Source organism: Cryptotermes secundus, unplaced genomic scaffold (genome assembly GCF_002891405.2).
Source record: "Cryptotermes secundus unplaced genomic scaffold, Csec_1.0 scaffold382, whole genome shotgun sequence".
NCBI classification, from domain to species: Eukaryota; Metazoa; Arthropoda; class Insecta; order Blattodea; family Kalotermitidae; genus Cryptotermes; species Cryptotermes secundus.
This window is the reverse complement of record NW_019744111.1, coordinates 185,588-201,973: the sequence shown is the minus strand read 5'-3', so window position 1 is coordinate 201,973 and position 16,386 is coordinate 185,588. Positions and strand designations below refer to the sequence as shown.

Genomic DNA, 16,386 nt, shown 5'->3' with positions numbered 1-16,386 from the left:
GGGTTGGTAATTAGGTTTACTGAACACCTATACCTCATAACTGCAAACTTACAACACTATCACTAATCTACACAATTTACAAGTCACTACAGCATGTGTTGTCTCAGTCTGTTATAGTCTTTGCTATTTGTTGCTCGGTTATGGTTCCTAACAATAGAGATTCTTTTACTCTCATGCTTATTGCTTTGCAGGCTGACTTACCATCTCACATCTAACAGCTAATTCAAGGCTGCAACTAATAGATCACTGTGGTCGTGGTGCAGGGACCAAGAAGGTCCACCCCTTATACATTCAACTCTCAACTAACAAAATTTGTTCTGTTCAGTTCAGTTCAGTTCAGTTCAGTTCAGTTCAGTTCAGTTCAGTTCAGTTCAGTTCAGTTCAGTTCAGTTCAGTTCAGTTCAGTTCAGTTCAGTTCAGTTCAGTTCAGTTCAGTTCAGTTCAGTTCAGTTCAGTTCAGTTCAGTTCAGTTCAGTTCAGTTCAGTTCAGTTCAGTTCAGTTCAGTTCAGTTCAGTTCAGTTCAGTTCAGTTCAGTTCAGTTCAGTTCAGTTCAGTTCAGTTCAGTTCAGTTCAGTTCAGTTCAGTTCAGTTCAGTTCAGTTCAGTTCAGTTCAGTTCAGTTCAGTTCAGTTCAGTTCAGTTCAGTTCAGTTCAGTTCAGTTCAGTTCAGTTCAGTTCAGTTCAGTTCAGTTCAGTTCAGTTCAGTTCAGTTCAGTTCAGTTCAGTTCAGTTCAGTTCAGTTCAGTTCAGTTCAGTTCAGTTCAGTTCAGTTCAGTTCAGTTCAGTTCAGTTCAGTTCAGTTCAGTTCAGTTCAGTTCAGTTCAGTTCAGTTCAGTTCAGTTCAGTTCAGTTCAGTTCAGTTCAGTTCAGTTCAGTTCAGTTCAGTTCAGTTCAGTTCAGTTCAGTTCAGTTCAGTTCAGTTCAGTTCAGTTCAGTTCAGTTCAGTTCAGTTCAGTTCAGTTCAGTTCAGTTCAGTTCAGTTCAGTTCAGTTCAGTTCAGTTCAGTTCAGTTCAGTTCAGTTCAGTTCAGTTCAGTTCAGTTCAGTTCAGTTCAGTTCAGTTCAGTTCAGTTCAGTTCAGTTCAGTTCAGTTCAGTTCAGTTCAGTTCAGTTCAGTTCAGTTCAGTTCAGTTCAGTTCAGTTCAGTTCAGTTCAGTTCAGTTCAGTTCAGTTCAGTTCAGTTCAGTTCAGTTCAGTTCAGTTCAGTTCAATTGCTGCTGGCCCTCACTAGCACAGTCATTCTTGCCTTCAGGTTTCATCAAGACTTTTGACCAATTTTTTTTCTCATAGACATACACGTGTTTGAGAAATGAGGCCTCTTTTTTTGCATAAGGTGAGGGTCAATCTTTATATGAAGGTGCTACTTTTGTTGTACAGTTGTTTTAGGTTCCTATGGGCATTTTGCTACATGCAGAGGGTTTCTGTCAATGCAGACTTGTGCAGTAGGTTATGCCCTAACTCATTTAACCACTCTGGAAATGAGCTAGTCAGCTGAATGGTCATAGACTGGACTGCCACCAAGTTTAAGCCTCTTTTCATATGCATGGCTTCTCCTTGTCCAGCACCATATAAAACTGAATGTCGATGGTTTAGGATTACTTCTACCTGCATCCTGAATAATTTAGATATATAGTCTTACACATAAGGAATTTTGAAAGCCACGAGCATTTAGCAGACCAGTGTGCATCTGTCAAATTTTCAAATAGTGTGGAGTATTCTGTTCTGCAGGCGTTGCAGTTTCAAGTGGTGACCAACTGTCATATACTTCCAGGTGGGACAGGCATAATTCATTACTGACCTAATTGGGACTTTGTAAAATGTAAGTTTAACATTTGCATTTAAATGCTCACTTCCTAACAGGGAATAAATTCTTATGTACATATGCAAAGCCATGGTTACAGTCCTTTCTATATGGAATCTGCAAGTCATTATCCTATCAAAGGTGACACCCAGATATGTTACGTTATTTACAAAGGGAATGTCCTCTACATTTAGCTGTAGCATGTCCTCAGGGACTCTCAAGTCTTCTGGAGAAACAGATCGCCTCAGTTTAACTTTCACTAATCTTTATGTTCCATTGCTCAAACCATGACTTCACTGCAGTGAGGCAACACTGCAACTTACAGAGAACATGACATTCATTTTTCTCTGTCCCATAAATACAGGTATCATCTGCAAACAAGGCAAGATGAGTTCTAAGTGCTTCAGTAGCATCATTACAATAATGGGGCAAGGATGGAACTTTGAGGCACCCCTGCTGCTACATTTCTTGGTGTAGAAAATTTGCCTTCTACCAAGACTTAAATTTTCTGTTAGTGAGAAAACAAACAATTGGCTTAATGCGACTTGTCAAAAAGGCTAATTCTGATAATTTATATAGTAGGCCAGAGTATCACATTTTGTCAAAGGCTTTCTTGATGTCCAAGAACAAAGCTGCCGCTGACACATTACTGTTCAAATTTAGGGTGATGTGATCAGCATGCACTGACATGTTGCGCTGTGATCTTCTCAAAAGCCAAACTGACTAGCATTTAGCGTACTCCTTTCCTCAATGTGACTTCAGATTGTTCTTAGAATTAGCTTCTCAAATAGTTTGCCAGTATTGGTCAAGAGGTTGAAAGGATATAAATTTGGGGGAAATTTCGCATGTTTGTATTTAATGCATCCTACTGCATTATGCAAACAAGGTACAAAGAGGTCATCTATACAACAATTTATCAAAAATGGCAATAAAATTGAATAAAAATTAATAGAAGTGTCAACATTAGTTTTTACTGTTTTTATTCTTTACCACTAGATGTTTCAGTCATACAGATGATCATCAGGTGGTTCATAAATAAATTATATAACCACTGGATAGCAAATTATTAAAACTAAATTTTCCACAAAGAAAATGTCATAAAATGAAGTATTAAAATTTTAAAATCATGAACACTGAAAATAAGGTTGGCTGCTGTTTTGTGTATGACCTTGGCTTGTATAATTGAGTGAGGTAAGTGACTGACCTCTGTTAATTCCTTAATAATTTATTAACATACTGTTGTGTAGATGGCCATCTTGTATCTTGATGTATTATACAGCAAAGTGATGAGACAGACCACTTTTTCAGCAATGTAATGGTGGGATCTTTGATGATTAGTAACTTAAAAAAATGTCAGAAAATGTAGAATTGGTGGAAGACACTGTTAGTAATTTTAGTTTTACCTTGAGGTGAAGTCAGAGGAGGTTCCTGCTCAACATGAGTAAACTCCATAACCCTCTCCACTGATGTCATCTGATTCTCTAATTCTGTCGACTGACGCATGCCCCACTGCAGCATCCCAGTGAGACCAATGGCCTGCGTTATAGCCAGACCTACATTGCCTCCAGTGTTTTCTGCAGTTAGCATAAGCAAAAATATATACAAGTTTTACCAACATATCATGTGATAATATGGAAAACGAGAAAAATTACTAAAAATTATTCCCATGATGAAACTCAGAGCCAAAAAAGCATACCATCATTTGACTCAGAACAGTCGATTTTTTTTTTCAAAACCAAGTAAACATTATATTATAGTATAAACAAACGATGACCACCTCTGTGGTCTAGTGGTTAGAGTTCCTGCTTACAGATCCAGAGGTCCCGGGTTCGATTCCTGGCGCTACCACATTTTCTGAGAAGTAGGGGGTCTAGAACAGGGTTCACTCAGCCTCATGAGGATAATTAAGGAACTATTTCAAGGAAATAGTGGTTCTGGTACAGAAACCTGAGATTAATGGCAATAGGGATCCATTGCGCTGACCTCGTTAACACCCTCTATCCACAAAAGTTGGCACTAACTTTACCGACAAGCAGGGGTTGCTCGGTCAGTATAGTTCGCTTGCAGACTACAGGCCATGGAGTTTGATTTTTATGCACAAACGATCCATGCTAGTGAAGTAAAAATGAAATACAAATAATCAAAAAAAACATTGTCAATCCAAGTTCCAGGTATGATTAGGAGATCAATATAGAAATTCAGTAAGGTATCTACAGCATTCAATTTGTTATCTGAAGAACCACAACAGTTTTACAGAAAACATATATTCAACACAAAATGAGTGTTATCACTTTTCTTTACAACTTTTAATAGAAACATTTCTTGTTCCAATAAATATTTTGTGAGTAGTGCTCAAGATACATGCAAATAAGCTTGTAGATCTTCATGTAAGGTGGTTGTTAAAATTGTCCAATTAAAGTGAAAACTTAAATGGCACGACAGTTCTTCACAAAATTGTCCAATATCAAATCTGACAACCCATCCACCATTTCTCAAAGTTTTGAGTGTGCCCGTGCCCATGCGCACGCGCATGTGTGCGTGTGCATGTATGTATGTGTGTGTACAGATGAAGAAATGAGTGAACTAAATGGTACTCTGCAGGGTTTTGAATGCACCTATAAAGGTGCACAGATAAGCTGCAAATCAGATAATTCATGCATGAATAATCAGGAGTAAAAATACTTAAAAGCTGTCCATGTGCTTAATTGATTAAGCACTATGCCATGTATACATATGGGGATATACTGTATAATTTATTCTGCATCTTACAACAGGTATGAGAATTAAGATGCTCACTTTCATTGAAGTAGAGAGAAAAGAGGAGTTTCAGAACATAGTGCTAAAGAGAGTTATTTCCTCCTCCTCCTCCTCCTCCTCCTCCTCCTCTCTTTCCTTCCTTTGTTCTTTCATTGTTTGTTTGTTTGTTCATTTCTTTCTTTCTCTTTACTTCTTTCATTTGTACTTCCAGAGATATAAAGTAAGGAGTGAAGAAAATTTATATGTGCAATTTCATAATTAGTGTCCTTCACCTCATATTGCTTAGATTAAACCAGAATGGTCAAACAGGCAGAACACTTTAAACACTGGTGAAAAATGAAACATTTATCAAATGTTTATTGGATGACCAAATCATGGGAGATTTAGGAGATTAGTGAAATCATGGGAGATTTAGGAGATTAGTACATGGAAAGGAAGAAAATATTAAACCGTTGAAGAAGGTTCTAATTGGGTTCAAATAGTCCAGAGCAGAATTCAGTGGTGAGTTTAATCATGCCCCTTAAGGATCCACAAGACAAGGAACTTCCTGAATACCCAGTAACTGTTCACTGTTCTATTAAGATCCTCTACTATGGAGTTATTAAAATTTGGGGATATAAGTCAAGTGTCTGGTCATCATAAATACATCACACAGATGGACAGCCCCAGGAGCCACTGACACAAGCCACTTGCCTAAATTATGGCATATTCAAAATTAACATCTTGACTGCCAAATTACACCACAGAACTAGCCAAGAGAAACAATTCTGCTTGTAGGTTTATGGGATTGATTTATGGGAAAATGAAACAAAGAAAGACAGAAAGAAAGGTAAATGCAGTTTCATAAAGCAATCAACACTTCCTCAAATGATTCTGACCACAGGTACAGGTGATGTGAAAGCCTATTCTTTAATCTAACATTGACACCTGATGTTATCTATTGAAAGAAATGCTGACCTGAGTGATTAATAGCAAGTCAATCGCTTCAATTCTTGCAGTTTCAAAGCAATTACACTGAGTTCATCTGATTGGCTTGTGGTTAATAATGTGACATGTCTAACTGTTGCTGGGCAATGGGAGGTGGAACGAGTTACCACAAAGACAGATGCTGGATAAATGGTTGGTTGCCAGGTTACGCAACAGTGGAAAAGTGGTTAAGCAATGGTAAGGAAAGCCGTGTTTGTTCATGCCATGCCAAGCCGAGCCAAGCCGAAGTACGCTGGTTGCTACACGGCAATAAACAACTTTCGGCAGCATTGTCCAGCAGCGCCTGTAAACACGGCGTTTATGCAACAGTGAAGCGAGGTGGGGTTTCCGCTGTCCGACTGAGGGTTTATAAGGGAGACTGGAATGCATAAGCGGAGAGCTAAAATGTAGCAGCCGCTGAAGACAGTTGAAGTCCATCAGTCACCAGGTTCAGCTGTGTTGAGTGAATTGTGAACGTGAAGACGTCATAAGTCAGTTGAAACATAGCAGCAGTCACGGGAAGAAGACTGGGACGTGTTTTATAATGAAGATAATGTGAAGAGATTTGTGAGTAGGGTTTGTAAAGTGTGTAAACCCATAACAGTGTTATAATTAATTGTAGTTATGATTTGTAGGTTGTTAAATAAACCAATTAACAATCTGAACGGCGTCTTCTGAGAAAAAACATGTTACAATATATATCTCACATATTATGTCCTTAGTAGTAACATTTTTCTTGTCCAAAAGAAATATATCCAAAGAACTCATCAAGTAACTCACCTCCTCCAATCACAAAGAAGCTAATGGTGACAAGTGTTATATATATCAGACACACCATGTCCAACCAGAAACCAAATGCTCGACTGGATGCAATGAATAGGTACCATGCCCCAGAATGCAAGTCCTGAAATATTTAACAGCAACTATAATTAATATATACTTCTAAAACTATCTTAAATTACCCTTAATTTACTCCTAAATATCACTGAGCTCAGAGAAATCACCCACTAATATAAAATATTTTTGTTTTAGGAAGTGACAGATATTAATATATCCACATTGTTTTAAAATTAAGATTCATCCAAGAGTAGAATCTAACAAATCAACTGCACCATCTCTAAGAGGAGGAGTGACAACTCAGTCAGTGACAGTCTTCAAGACAAGAAAACATGGTGTACATAGTTTCGTATTCACAGTATATTCTGTCCTGCCCTGCAGTAAGCACCCATGCATTTAATGAGATCCATTGTATTGCAATACAACGCACGTAGCCACAAGGGCAGGACACAACACAGGACACAATACACACAAGAATATAGGAAGAGTACTCCCATAGGAGAGGATTGACGTAATTCACAAAATTTGAAGTGTGACGTATAGATGATAAATCTTGAAAAGTTTTAATATATAAACTTTATAATTATACATCACACATATACATTTTAATAATTTTATAAAGGAGACAAGGAGACTTGGGCAATGATACTAAAAAGTTTAAATCAGAGTTAAAGCATTATCTACATGCTCATTCCTTCTACTCTTTGGATGAATACTTCAATGTAAATAGAGAATGATGTAAAATTAAGTTATATTAATTTTTAAGCTAAAATTGCCTGTACTTATGTATGTAACCTTTTGACATGTTCTGTATCCAAAGGTACTAACCTGCTTAGGATTTATAGAATGTAAATAAATTCAATTCAATTCAATTCAATTCAATGATGGCATACATTGCAATGGTTTGACGTAAATAAAACCACACCTGAAGATGGCACATTAGTGCCGAAACATGTAGTGAAGAGAAAGGTGAAATTGTGTGCACTGTAAGACAGTTGGTAAAAATACACATCATGGACGTGAATCAGTGCAACAGGATGCTAAAATATAACACAATGTATATTTCTTAGTAAACTAAGTTTTCAGTAGGTGCTTAAATGTTCTCTATCACTAGCCATTTTACCTGATGATTATCAAACTCCTTCTCGAGTACAGCTTGTGCTTTAAATGCTCTAATGGTTGTCAGACCCTGAAGAGAGGCATTGAGATGCTGAAACACGGGACTTCGGGCTGCAACACAGCAACAATTAAGTCATAAATCAACTGACCTAAATAAGATTTCAAGTACAGATTATAGAACTTTTACTTAGTGAAATGTGTGTCATAAATGGAACCTAACATCTAAAACTTACTCTTAATTGACATGACATTCATGACATCAACTGATATGACAACATGCTATGATACCACATCATATGACATGCGACATCACATTACCTCAAACCATATGGTGTCAACTGACATATCATATGATGGCACTGTATGTCATATAACATGATAAATACATATAGACTTCAATGACACAATAAACTGACTAACCTACAATAGTCAATCTGGTGGTACAATTCAAGCTACAACAGTCATTACACACAAAAGTTCTAGTTTGATCCGATCTAATAAGATCTAAAAGTTGGTGACAATGGTATATTGCTACAAGTATTATGATTTTGGACATTATCCATCGTCCTGTCACATTGTGTTTTAAATAAGAAACAGGACGTTTTTTTAGACAATAGACAGGATGATGGATAATGTCCAAAAACGTAATACTTGTAATTCAATCTACATCATCATAATACCCATTTCCTGAGCTTAGCCTGGAGGTGAACACTTCACTCTGCTATGGATGCATGCTCCAGGTGATGAAGTTATATTATGTATAAAATTCCATCATAAGTCAGTACACTGACACTTACTGAGTCCCTCAAGCCGTTTAACACTGCGGGATGTGGATAAATAGACAATGCGGAGCAGGTAGAAAGTAACACCCACAAAGAATGTGGGAATAAGCAGCCAGACATTCACAATGGCCACCACGACGATGATACCAAGAATTGCCAACCCAATCTGGAAAACGAGAATTAACTGATCTTGGAACAAGAGAATGACAAGGACAATAAGATCAGCAACAACAATAAAAATCTTCAAATTGTTAAAAAAAATGAGACCCATAATAGGAAGCTGAGGATATGAACTGAAAGTACAACTACATCTTAAGTATTTGACTTTATGCAAGTTTCAGCTTTAAAAACTTCAACAGAAATTTAACTGTCATAAATAAACAGAATTTAAGTAGAGGGATGACTTTCATTTCTCTGGCTTCCTGAAACATACTGTAACATGGTAACCAACCAATAAACACCTCGCGACTAAATACACACAAGGCAACAATAGAAGTACAGCATTCTTTATGCTGTCAGCACCATGACCGCTGCCATGCAACATCACAGTAAACACTCCTCTGCAACAATAGAGGCTGTTTTCTGTGTATGGTCAGTGCGGAGGCCATATAACAAGATTCAATACTGAACAGATTTCATGTTAGTGTGTGTTTAAGTGTTTGAGTGTTTAAGTGACAGTGAGAGAGTTTTACATGCAGTCCCATTCAAGTGAGTTCTCAGTGGAAGGTAGCCATGTAAAGTTCGTCAAGTGAAGACTTGTGTGTGGTTAGAAGACTTTATTCATGTGCAATATTTGGAGTGATTTGAAGCGCTTGTTCCTGTGTTTTAATTGCATTACAAGGAGAGGACTAATGTGTGTGTGTAACAGTGAGTTATGGAAGTGTGTAAATCAGCGATAGTGCTGTAATGTAAGAGTGATTAAGAAAGGTTGTAACCAAAGTGCCAATAAATCCAATCATCCGAACTAGAATTATTTCCTTTGAGAAGGTGAATAAACAATATTTAAGATTATGATCTTCTGGAATATGACACTGTGTACTCTGGGTAGACAGCAATATTACAGAGGAACCGCATGCTTCCATCTTCTGGGCCAGAAGATTGCAGGCCTAATAAGCACTGTTGTGAGAACCTGACACTGCACATATCTGGGAGTCATTATACATATAAGACAGATTCTTTTTTCTACATAAAAACTGTCAGACATGGATTCAAAGCTTTACTCCATTCCAACCTTTATAAGTGTTGATTTATAAATAATATACAGATTTTGTAGATGTGTTTATGATCTAGCTTCATACCAAGTCCACATGCCTTGCTCCAATGGTTCATCAGTTATCACCATAAAACTGAAAGCTAAATGTAGATTTCATGTAGCTGGTATTTTCTTATTTTATATTCCACATAAAACATACTTTAACAGAAGGTGCATATTTCTCACAGTTCAACTACCACATATTATTTCGCAAAACTAGCATTGATCCTACCTCAAAATTTTGTTTATCAACAATGTTATTACTGATTTCAGGAAATTAATGGTATAAAGTTGTGGTGGCTACTAATATCACAATATTTATAACAAATTTCTTGAAAATTGATCAACTAGCTACAAAGATGAAAGGGGGTATGCACACACATACCGACATTATAAAGATCTTATAACCCTAAATGATCCACAGCAGAGCAATACTGACAGATACCATAATGGATAATGTACAGTATATTCCAGATTCCAGGACACACATCAGCTGACAATTCACCACATTTCAGTAATTTTCATGGAGAGCTGCTGATCACACTGGATGGTAACTGGTGGCAAGGTATCACTACAGTGAACCTAACAGGTGAATCTTATACCTCAAGTAAGCACGATTTTAAGCCTCTCAAATTTGCTCACACTACATCCACACACTTAGAAGCTGATTACATACACCACATTCCACTTACCATGTTAATGTAACACCCACTGGGATGATGACAGCACACACACTGGGCTTTGAGCAATCTAAAGGACTGAACATGACAGTTGGTCATGTTGTTGAGAGACAAAGAGTTTGCAGGCAGAGGGCTGCATCTGACCTTCACATTCAAAGCAAACAAGTTTCTGTTTGTACCTTGGGACAGTTAGGACCTCTGTTGGTGCTATAGAAGTTAGTGATATGCTAGGACCTTGCAACTGGTGAAGATATTGAATGAAGGAGAAANTGATGTTTAATCTCATATATTTTTTTATAAAACTGACTTGTCCAATTGTACATAATGTAACAGTTATGGATGTTAAATCAATCAATCAATCAATCAATATTGAATGAAGGAGAATGAAAACTGTCAGTTGATGAGGTGCATAATATTGTGAATCAAGACAATGGTTAAATTTGATAGGCAATAAGACTACAGAGGTAAAAGACATGCTATAAATGAGTCTGTGGTTGTCTAGGCTGTGACATGGTGTAGTCTGGTAGATCTTTACAAACATTTCAGAGCAACATAATGCCTCCATCTTCAGGGTAAAAGTGAGTTTAGTAGGGACATTGACCAGTTATATAGAAGTTGGAGGAAAGAAACAAGCCATGGAGAGCAGGGGTGGGCATCTGAGTCTGGGATGAGGCCCCGGATGAGTCTTGTAAAGGGCAACTACACTCGGAGAGGATGGGAAGTGTAAAAAATACATCCACATGGGCTGTAAAGGAAGACAGAATTGGATGGAAGAGTGGTATGAACAGGAATCTCTGAGCCTAAAAGGGGAACTACCCCACATTGCACAGAATCACAACCAGAAAGATCACAGCCTTAATATTTACTTCCATGAGAACTCCTAATGTTATGGATGAGGAAAAAAGAGAAAGAATAATAAATGAAAATGATTCAGAGTTTCCCTTGCGTTTGGAACAACCCCCCAAACTATGAAGAAATTTTACACTGTGCAGAGTATCAGCTTCTGGGATGTGACACCATGCAGTCTGGTAGTTTACAGACTTTTCAGAGGAATATTTTACTGTAATTACAAGGGGTCAAGAATTAGTCATGCATGTGGTACATTCATCTGAAATACTGGTAAACATCTACCAGATTATAGGAATCACAACCCAGAATACAGTAATGTGAAATGTAAATCCACTGCTAGACAACGGGCCAGTAAACACATTCCCGCAATAATAGAAGGACATACATTGGTAAGTAACGGACCAGTAAACACAAATTCTTGACAACAGAAAACAGTGTTTTCCCTGGGGTCCATGAAAAGAGGTCATCTAAAGTATTCAGCAGGACAGTAGTAGTAACAGAAGCAGAGCAGATGGAATATAGAACAGTAGCTGAGTGTAGTTGAGTTGAGTCTTTGGAATTGACAGCTGCAGAAATGACAAGAAAGGAATTAGACTGCAACAAGAAGACTTCATATGCGAGTTGAAGAGACAACGAGATTGTAAAAATCTGTTGCCTGGATACAGTTAGTGAAGACCGAGAACCCTAGTGCGTGTGCAATGATGAACTGTAATATGAGTAGAATAATGATAGTGCTGTATTGCCTGTAGTTCCAAGTTGTGTGAATGTATAAGTGTCAATAAATCCAACCATCTGATCCAAAACTCCATCTACAGTCACTAATACATGTGACAGTACTGTTCAGTTACCACTGTGAGAACTTAAATCTCATATTTACAGTCTACTTCATTATCTCCATGCCTGGTTCCATTGGAACTCTGTGATCTGTTGTTCAATGTGGCACTTCACACTCTGGAGGGTAATGCAGTGTTACTTCTTACCTGCAAGCAGTCTATCATTGCAGATGGCAACAGCTCATCTATAGCACCCATGTCCTTTGAAAATCTGTTCAGTATTCGACCTGCAAAACAGCAAGTAAACAAAACTGTGTATCAGACTGTTTTTCAAAGTCTTCAGAAGTCATTAAGATTGTATTCAGTATACATAACTTAAAAATTTATATGTAGTTGTATGTAGTTTTTGCTGACGATAACAGATCAAAACCTGATTCAGGAGGAAATTAAGAGGTGACTGAACTCGGATAATGGTTGCTACCATTCTGTCCAGAACCTTTTGTCTTCTTGTCTGTTGTCCCAATACTATTCATAAACACAATCTGTATGTTCAATTTTGCAATACTGAGCGCTGCAAAAGAGGGGTGATTGGTATGGGAACCAAAATATTTAATGGCCTACCGACTGAACTAAAAAGTGTAAATAATTTTAATGTTTTTAAAAAGAAGCTAAAAAATTATTTGTTGTGTAACGTCTTTTATTCTCTTCAGGAATTTTTTAACAACTGTTGATATGGACTGCTTGCTGACAAATAAATCTGTTTTAGATAAATTATTTATATGTACAGGAATATGTTTTAAATAGTCTGTTTGTATGTTGTAAACAATCTGTATATATGTTTTAAATATTTTCTCTAGTCTTAGGTATTTATTATTTATTATTCTATATTCATGTACTTTGAATGTTATGCTTGATGTAATGTTGTTGTTATCTGACATGTCCAATTGTAATTTCTACAGCTATGGATGAAATAAATGAATTGAATTGAATTGAAAACATAAAAATTAGAATATACAAAACTATAATTTTGCCTGTGGTTCTGTACGGGTGTGAAACTTGGTCTCTGACACTAAGGAAGGAACACAGACTGAGGGCGTTTGAGAACAGGGTGCTGAGGAGAATATTTGGACCGAAGAGGGATGAAGTCACAGGAGGTTGGAGAAGACTGCATAATGAGGAGCTTCATAACTTGTACTCTTCTCCAAGTATAATTAGAATGATGAAGTCAAGGAGGATGAGGTGGGCAGGTCATGTAGCATGATGGGGGAGACAAGGAATGCATATAGGATATTGGTGGGAAAGCCAGAAGGAAAGAGACCACAGGGAAGACCGAGGCGTAGGTGAGTGGACAATATTAGAATGGATCTTAGAGAGATAGGATGGGATGGTATGGATTGGATAAATCTGGCTCAGGATAGGGACCAGTGGAGGGCTCTTATGTACATGGTGATGAACCTTCGGGTTCCATAAAATGCTGGGAAATTCTTCAGTAGCTGCAGAATTGGTGGCTCCTCCAGAAGGGCTCAGCTCCATGAGTAAGCAAGTTGTTGCTGTTGTTGTTAATCCCTGTATTTTAAATTAAACAATTACCAACAGTGATATTGTGACATATAGACCTGTTGGTAGACAAAGACCTCGAGACAAACAATGAGACAACAGCCATTGCTATGCAACAGGGTGATAAACGTGCCTCTACAACAATGAAGTTGGAAACTGTTTTCTATGTGATCTGTGCCAAGGAGTTATCTTGAAGATAATTGGGGTAACCCAGTTAGTTGTGAGTTGAGAGATGAATTCTGTATGGGAGGCTGTGAAGACAGGACCTGAGCTCATGAAGATGATGATCTCCAATGTTAGAAGCTGCTGCCAGGGAACAGCTGGTGAAGACACGGTAGGTTGGAAAGGCCTAGTGGGTGCTGTGGTAATTTGTAAAGTGTAGAGATTAGCAATAGTGCTGTAATTGCTTGTAGTTCCGATTGTTATGCATTAGTCTACAATTACAGCTACACATGACATTATTAACATTTAAATAGTAAGATGTAATTTTTTCAAATACATCAGCTAATAATTACCTTGTAAAATTCTGGTTTCATATGAAATTAAGCAACTATCCAGTATAAGGTACAGCTTCATAAGTTTGGAGAAGTACAAGTTAATAGTTAGACTCAATAACTTCTCAATGCACTTATGACATCATGCTACATAATATGTTAAAACTGTACTAAGATAAGTTACTTTTCCTGAACCAGGCCCTTTGAAAGGGGACATGCTAACAGCCAAGTCACTTTTTACCTTTCCAGTTCATAAGTAATGTCGCGTATCGGGCGTATATCGCGACAAATAACTTCACGCCGTATTTTGTATAGCGAATTTTATTTCACATTCGCACTTACAATCACCCAAATTACAGATTTACGGTTACTGCTATCTGCAGTATCACAATTAGTACACTCCAAACGCCAGAATACAACTGACTAGTTGCTGGCTAACTCGGCGGTAGCTCCAGGACTCACTGACTGACTCAGTACAACTAACTGTGAATAGCCTTCGCTGCTCCCTATGTAGCCTTGATCGGACAATTGTCGTCTGGTGCCGTGTTGCTAGTAACGCTAGCGGAAGTAACCGCTGTTACTACTTGGTGACGTCACCGCTGTTGACTCGCGTTGCCTAGCGACCAGGATCCTAGGACTCGGCTAACATCGGCTCGCTTCAGCTTCGCTCGGCGCATCACAGCTGGCGGGGGGTGGGGGAGGGCTCATAGCTCAGCATGTCACAGTAAAATCATCTGTCATATTACTGGTGTGTTTTAAACAAAATGTTACTGTTCTGTAATTTCAATATCACCAACCTTTTGCAGAACCTCAGATGTTACACACGTTCCAGTAAATATCATAAAATGTTTGCACATGCAAAGATTATATATAAATTAGTAAATATTCAATGGAACATTACTATGCTACAAGCTGGAACTATGCTACAAGTCAGAAAGTAATGGGTTCAATTCCCAATGAGGTCATTGGATTTTTCAATTAACTTAGTCCTTCCAGCCACATTAGGACCATGAGGTTGAATGAGCCTCTTTCAAAAATGAGTAACAGGAATCTTTCTGGGGGTAAAGGGTGGCTGGCATGTAAGGCTGACAACCTCACCACCATCTGTGAGCTGACTGTCTAGAAAAATGTGGCAGCCTCAACATCTCACAACCCCATGGGCCACCCTAGCATGTTATAGGCATAGTTCTACGTCTTTACTTCAGTGGGAAGTTCTGTCATTTTGTTATTAAAACCAGTATCTAATGAGTTCAAGTCCAGTCAGCTGCTCATGACATTTCAGTGCATGGGCAGGTTTAGTCACATAGAAAAATCACCCCTTTCACATCTTCATGCCTCACCCTCTTTCTTCCATTTCTTTATAACTTTCATACCTTTACTGGCTTCCCTCATCATCTTTCATTCCTTTACCATTCTTCTTATTTGTCTCTTGTGTCTTTTCCTTCCCATTCCTTCCTTCCTTCCTCTCCTTTACATTAACACAGTACCACACTACATACTAAGTTACTTCAACATTTTCCTCAAGGTCCACAGACTCTGTGGGTGTAAGGAAACATAACATGCACACACAAGCACACAAGCTTTTACACTTATAAAAGACATTAAAGTGTGTAAATACATTATCAAATACCATCTACTTAACGTTTGAAGCAACTACATCCTATGTATGTATAAGACATATATACAATGTGTCTACATTCATCCATCCAGGGTCACATATCAAAACAACAGCCATATTTGTAAGTCTGTCAGTACTTACCAGAGGGATTTGTGTTGAAGAAGTACATGGTGGCACGAGTAATGCTACGAAACATTGAATCATGGAGATGTATGGATGCACGCATACAAACACTGAAGAATGTGATGGATCGCATCAGTGTTACCAAAATGGTGCCCACAGTCACGGCAGTATAAATATAAATGCACATCTCTCTACTCAGTGTATCTGGCAAGGTGTTCTCCACTGAAGTGTCATTTGTTAAGGACTCATTTACACTGTAGCCATTTGCAAGTGAACCATTAACATTATCCCAGTCTCGCAGCCCAAACTGCATTTCCTCAATGTTTGTCCTGTGAACAACAAAATTGCACATACAAAGTTCCACATGCATAAGGAGTGTGTGCCAAATGGGAATTATATGCATTTGCACCAACTAGAAGCAATTTGTATATGGCAACCATGAAAATAAAGATTATTACAAGTATTTCAGGAATATTTCTATGTTTTTGTCTCTGCTGCCTCCAGTTAAGGTATTTTTTACCCTTTTGGTCTCTGAAAACTTGGCAAGAATGTAGGAATTCAATTTCTGAAATTACATTTTTATTCATGTCAGGAATGTGGACAGGAGAGCCAACAAATGTACTGTCTGCAGCTTATCATGACTGGGGCTGAGTGGACTGGCACCACAGTAGCACTCTAGACTCATATTCAGGAGGTGCTCCATTCGAATCTTGGTCAGGACACCAGCTATCCTGACTAAGAATTATGGTGGTTTCCTTATGTTCATTCAGGAAGATTCA

General features: G+C 38.0%; 1 protein-coding gene across 2 annotated transcripts in view; it reads right to left on the bottom strand.

The window, feature by feature from the left end:
- Positions 1-16,386, bottom strand: part of LOC111874450 (probable multidrug resistance-associated protein lethal(2)03659) — a 108,779-nt gene that overhangs the window by 11,524 nt on the left and 80,869 nt on the right. For both annotated transcript variants that reach the window (XM_023869965.2, XM_033755454.1), the window contains exons 15-20: positions 15,626-15,936; positions 12,023-12,102; positions 8,277-8,427; positions 7,484-7,590; positions 6,304-6,427; positions 3,204-3,374 (exon numbers count right to left, since the gene is read on the bottom strand). In XM_023869965.2, coding sequence (XP_023725733.1) covers positions 3,204-3,374; positions 6,304-6,427; positions 7,484-7,590; positions 8,277-8,427; positions 12,023-12,102; positions 15,626-15,936 — 944 coding nt within the window. The remainder of the gene's footprint in view (positions 1-3,203; positions 3,375-6,303; positions 6,428-7,483; positions 7,591-8,276; positions 8,428-12,022; positions 12,103-15,625; positions 15,937-16,386) is intronic.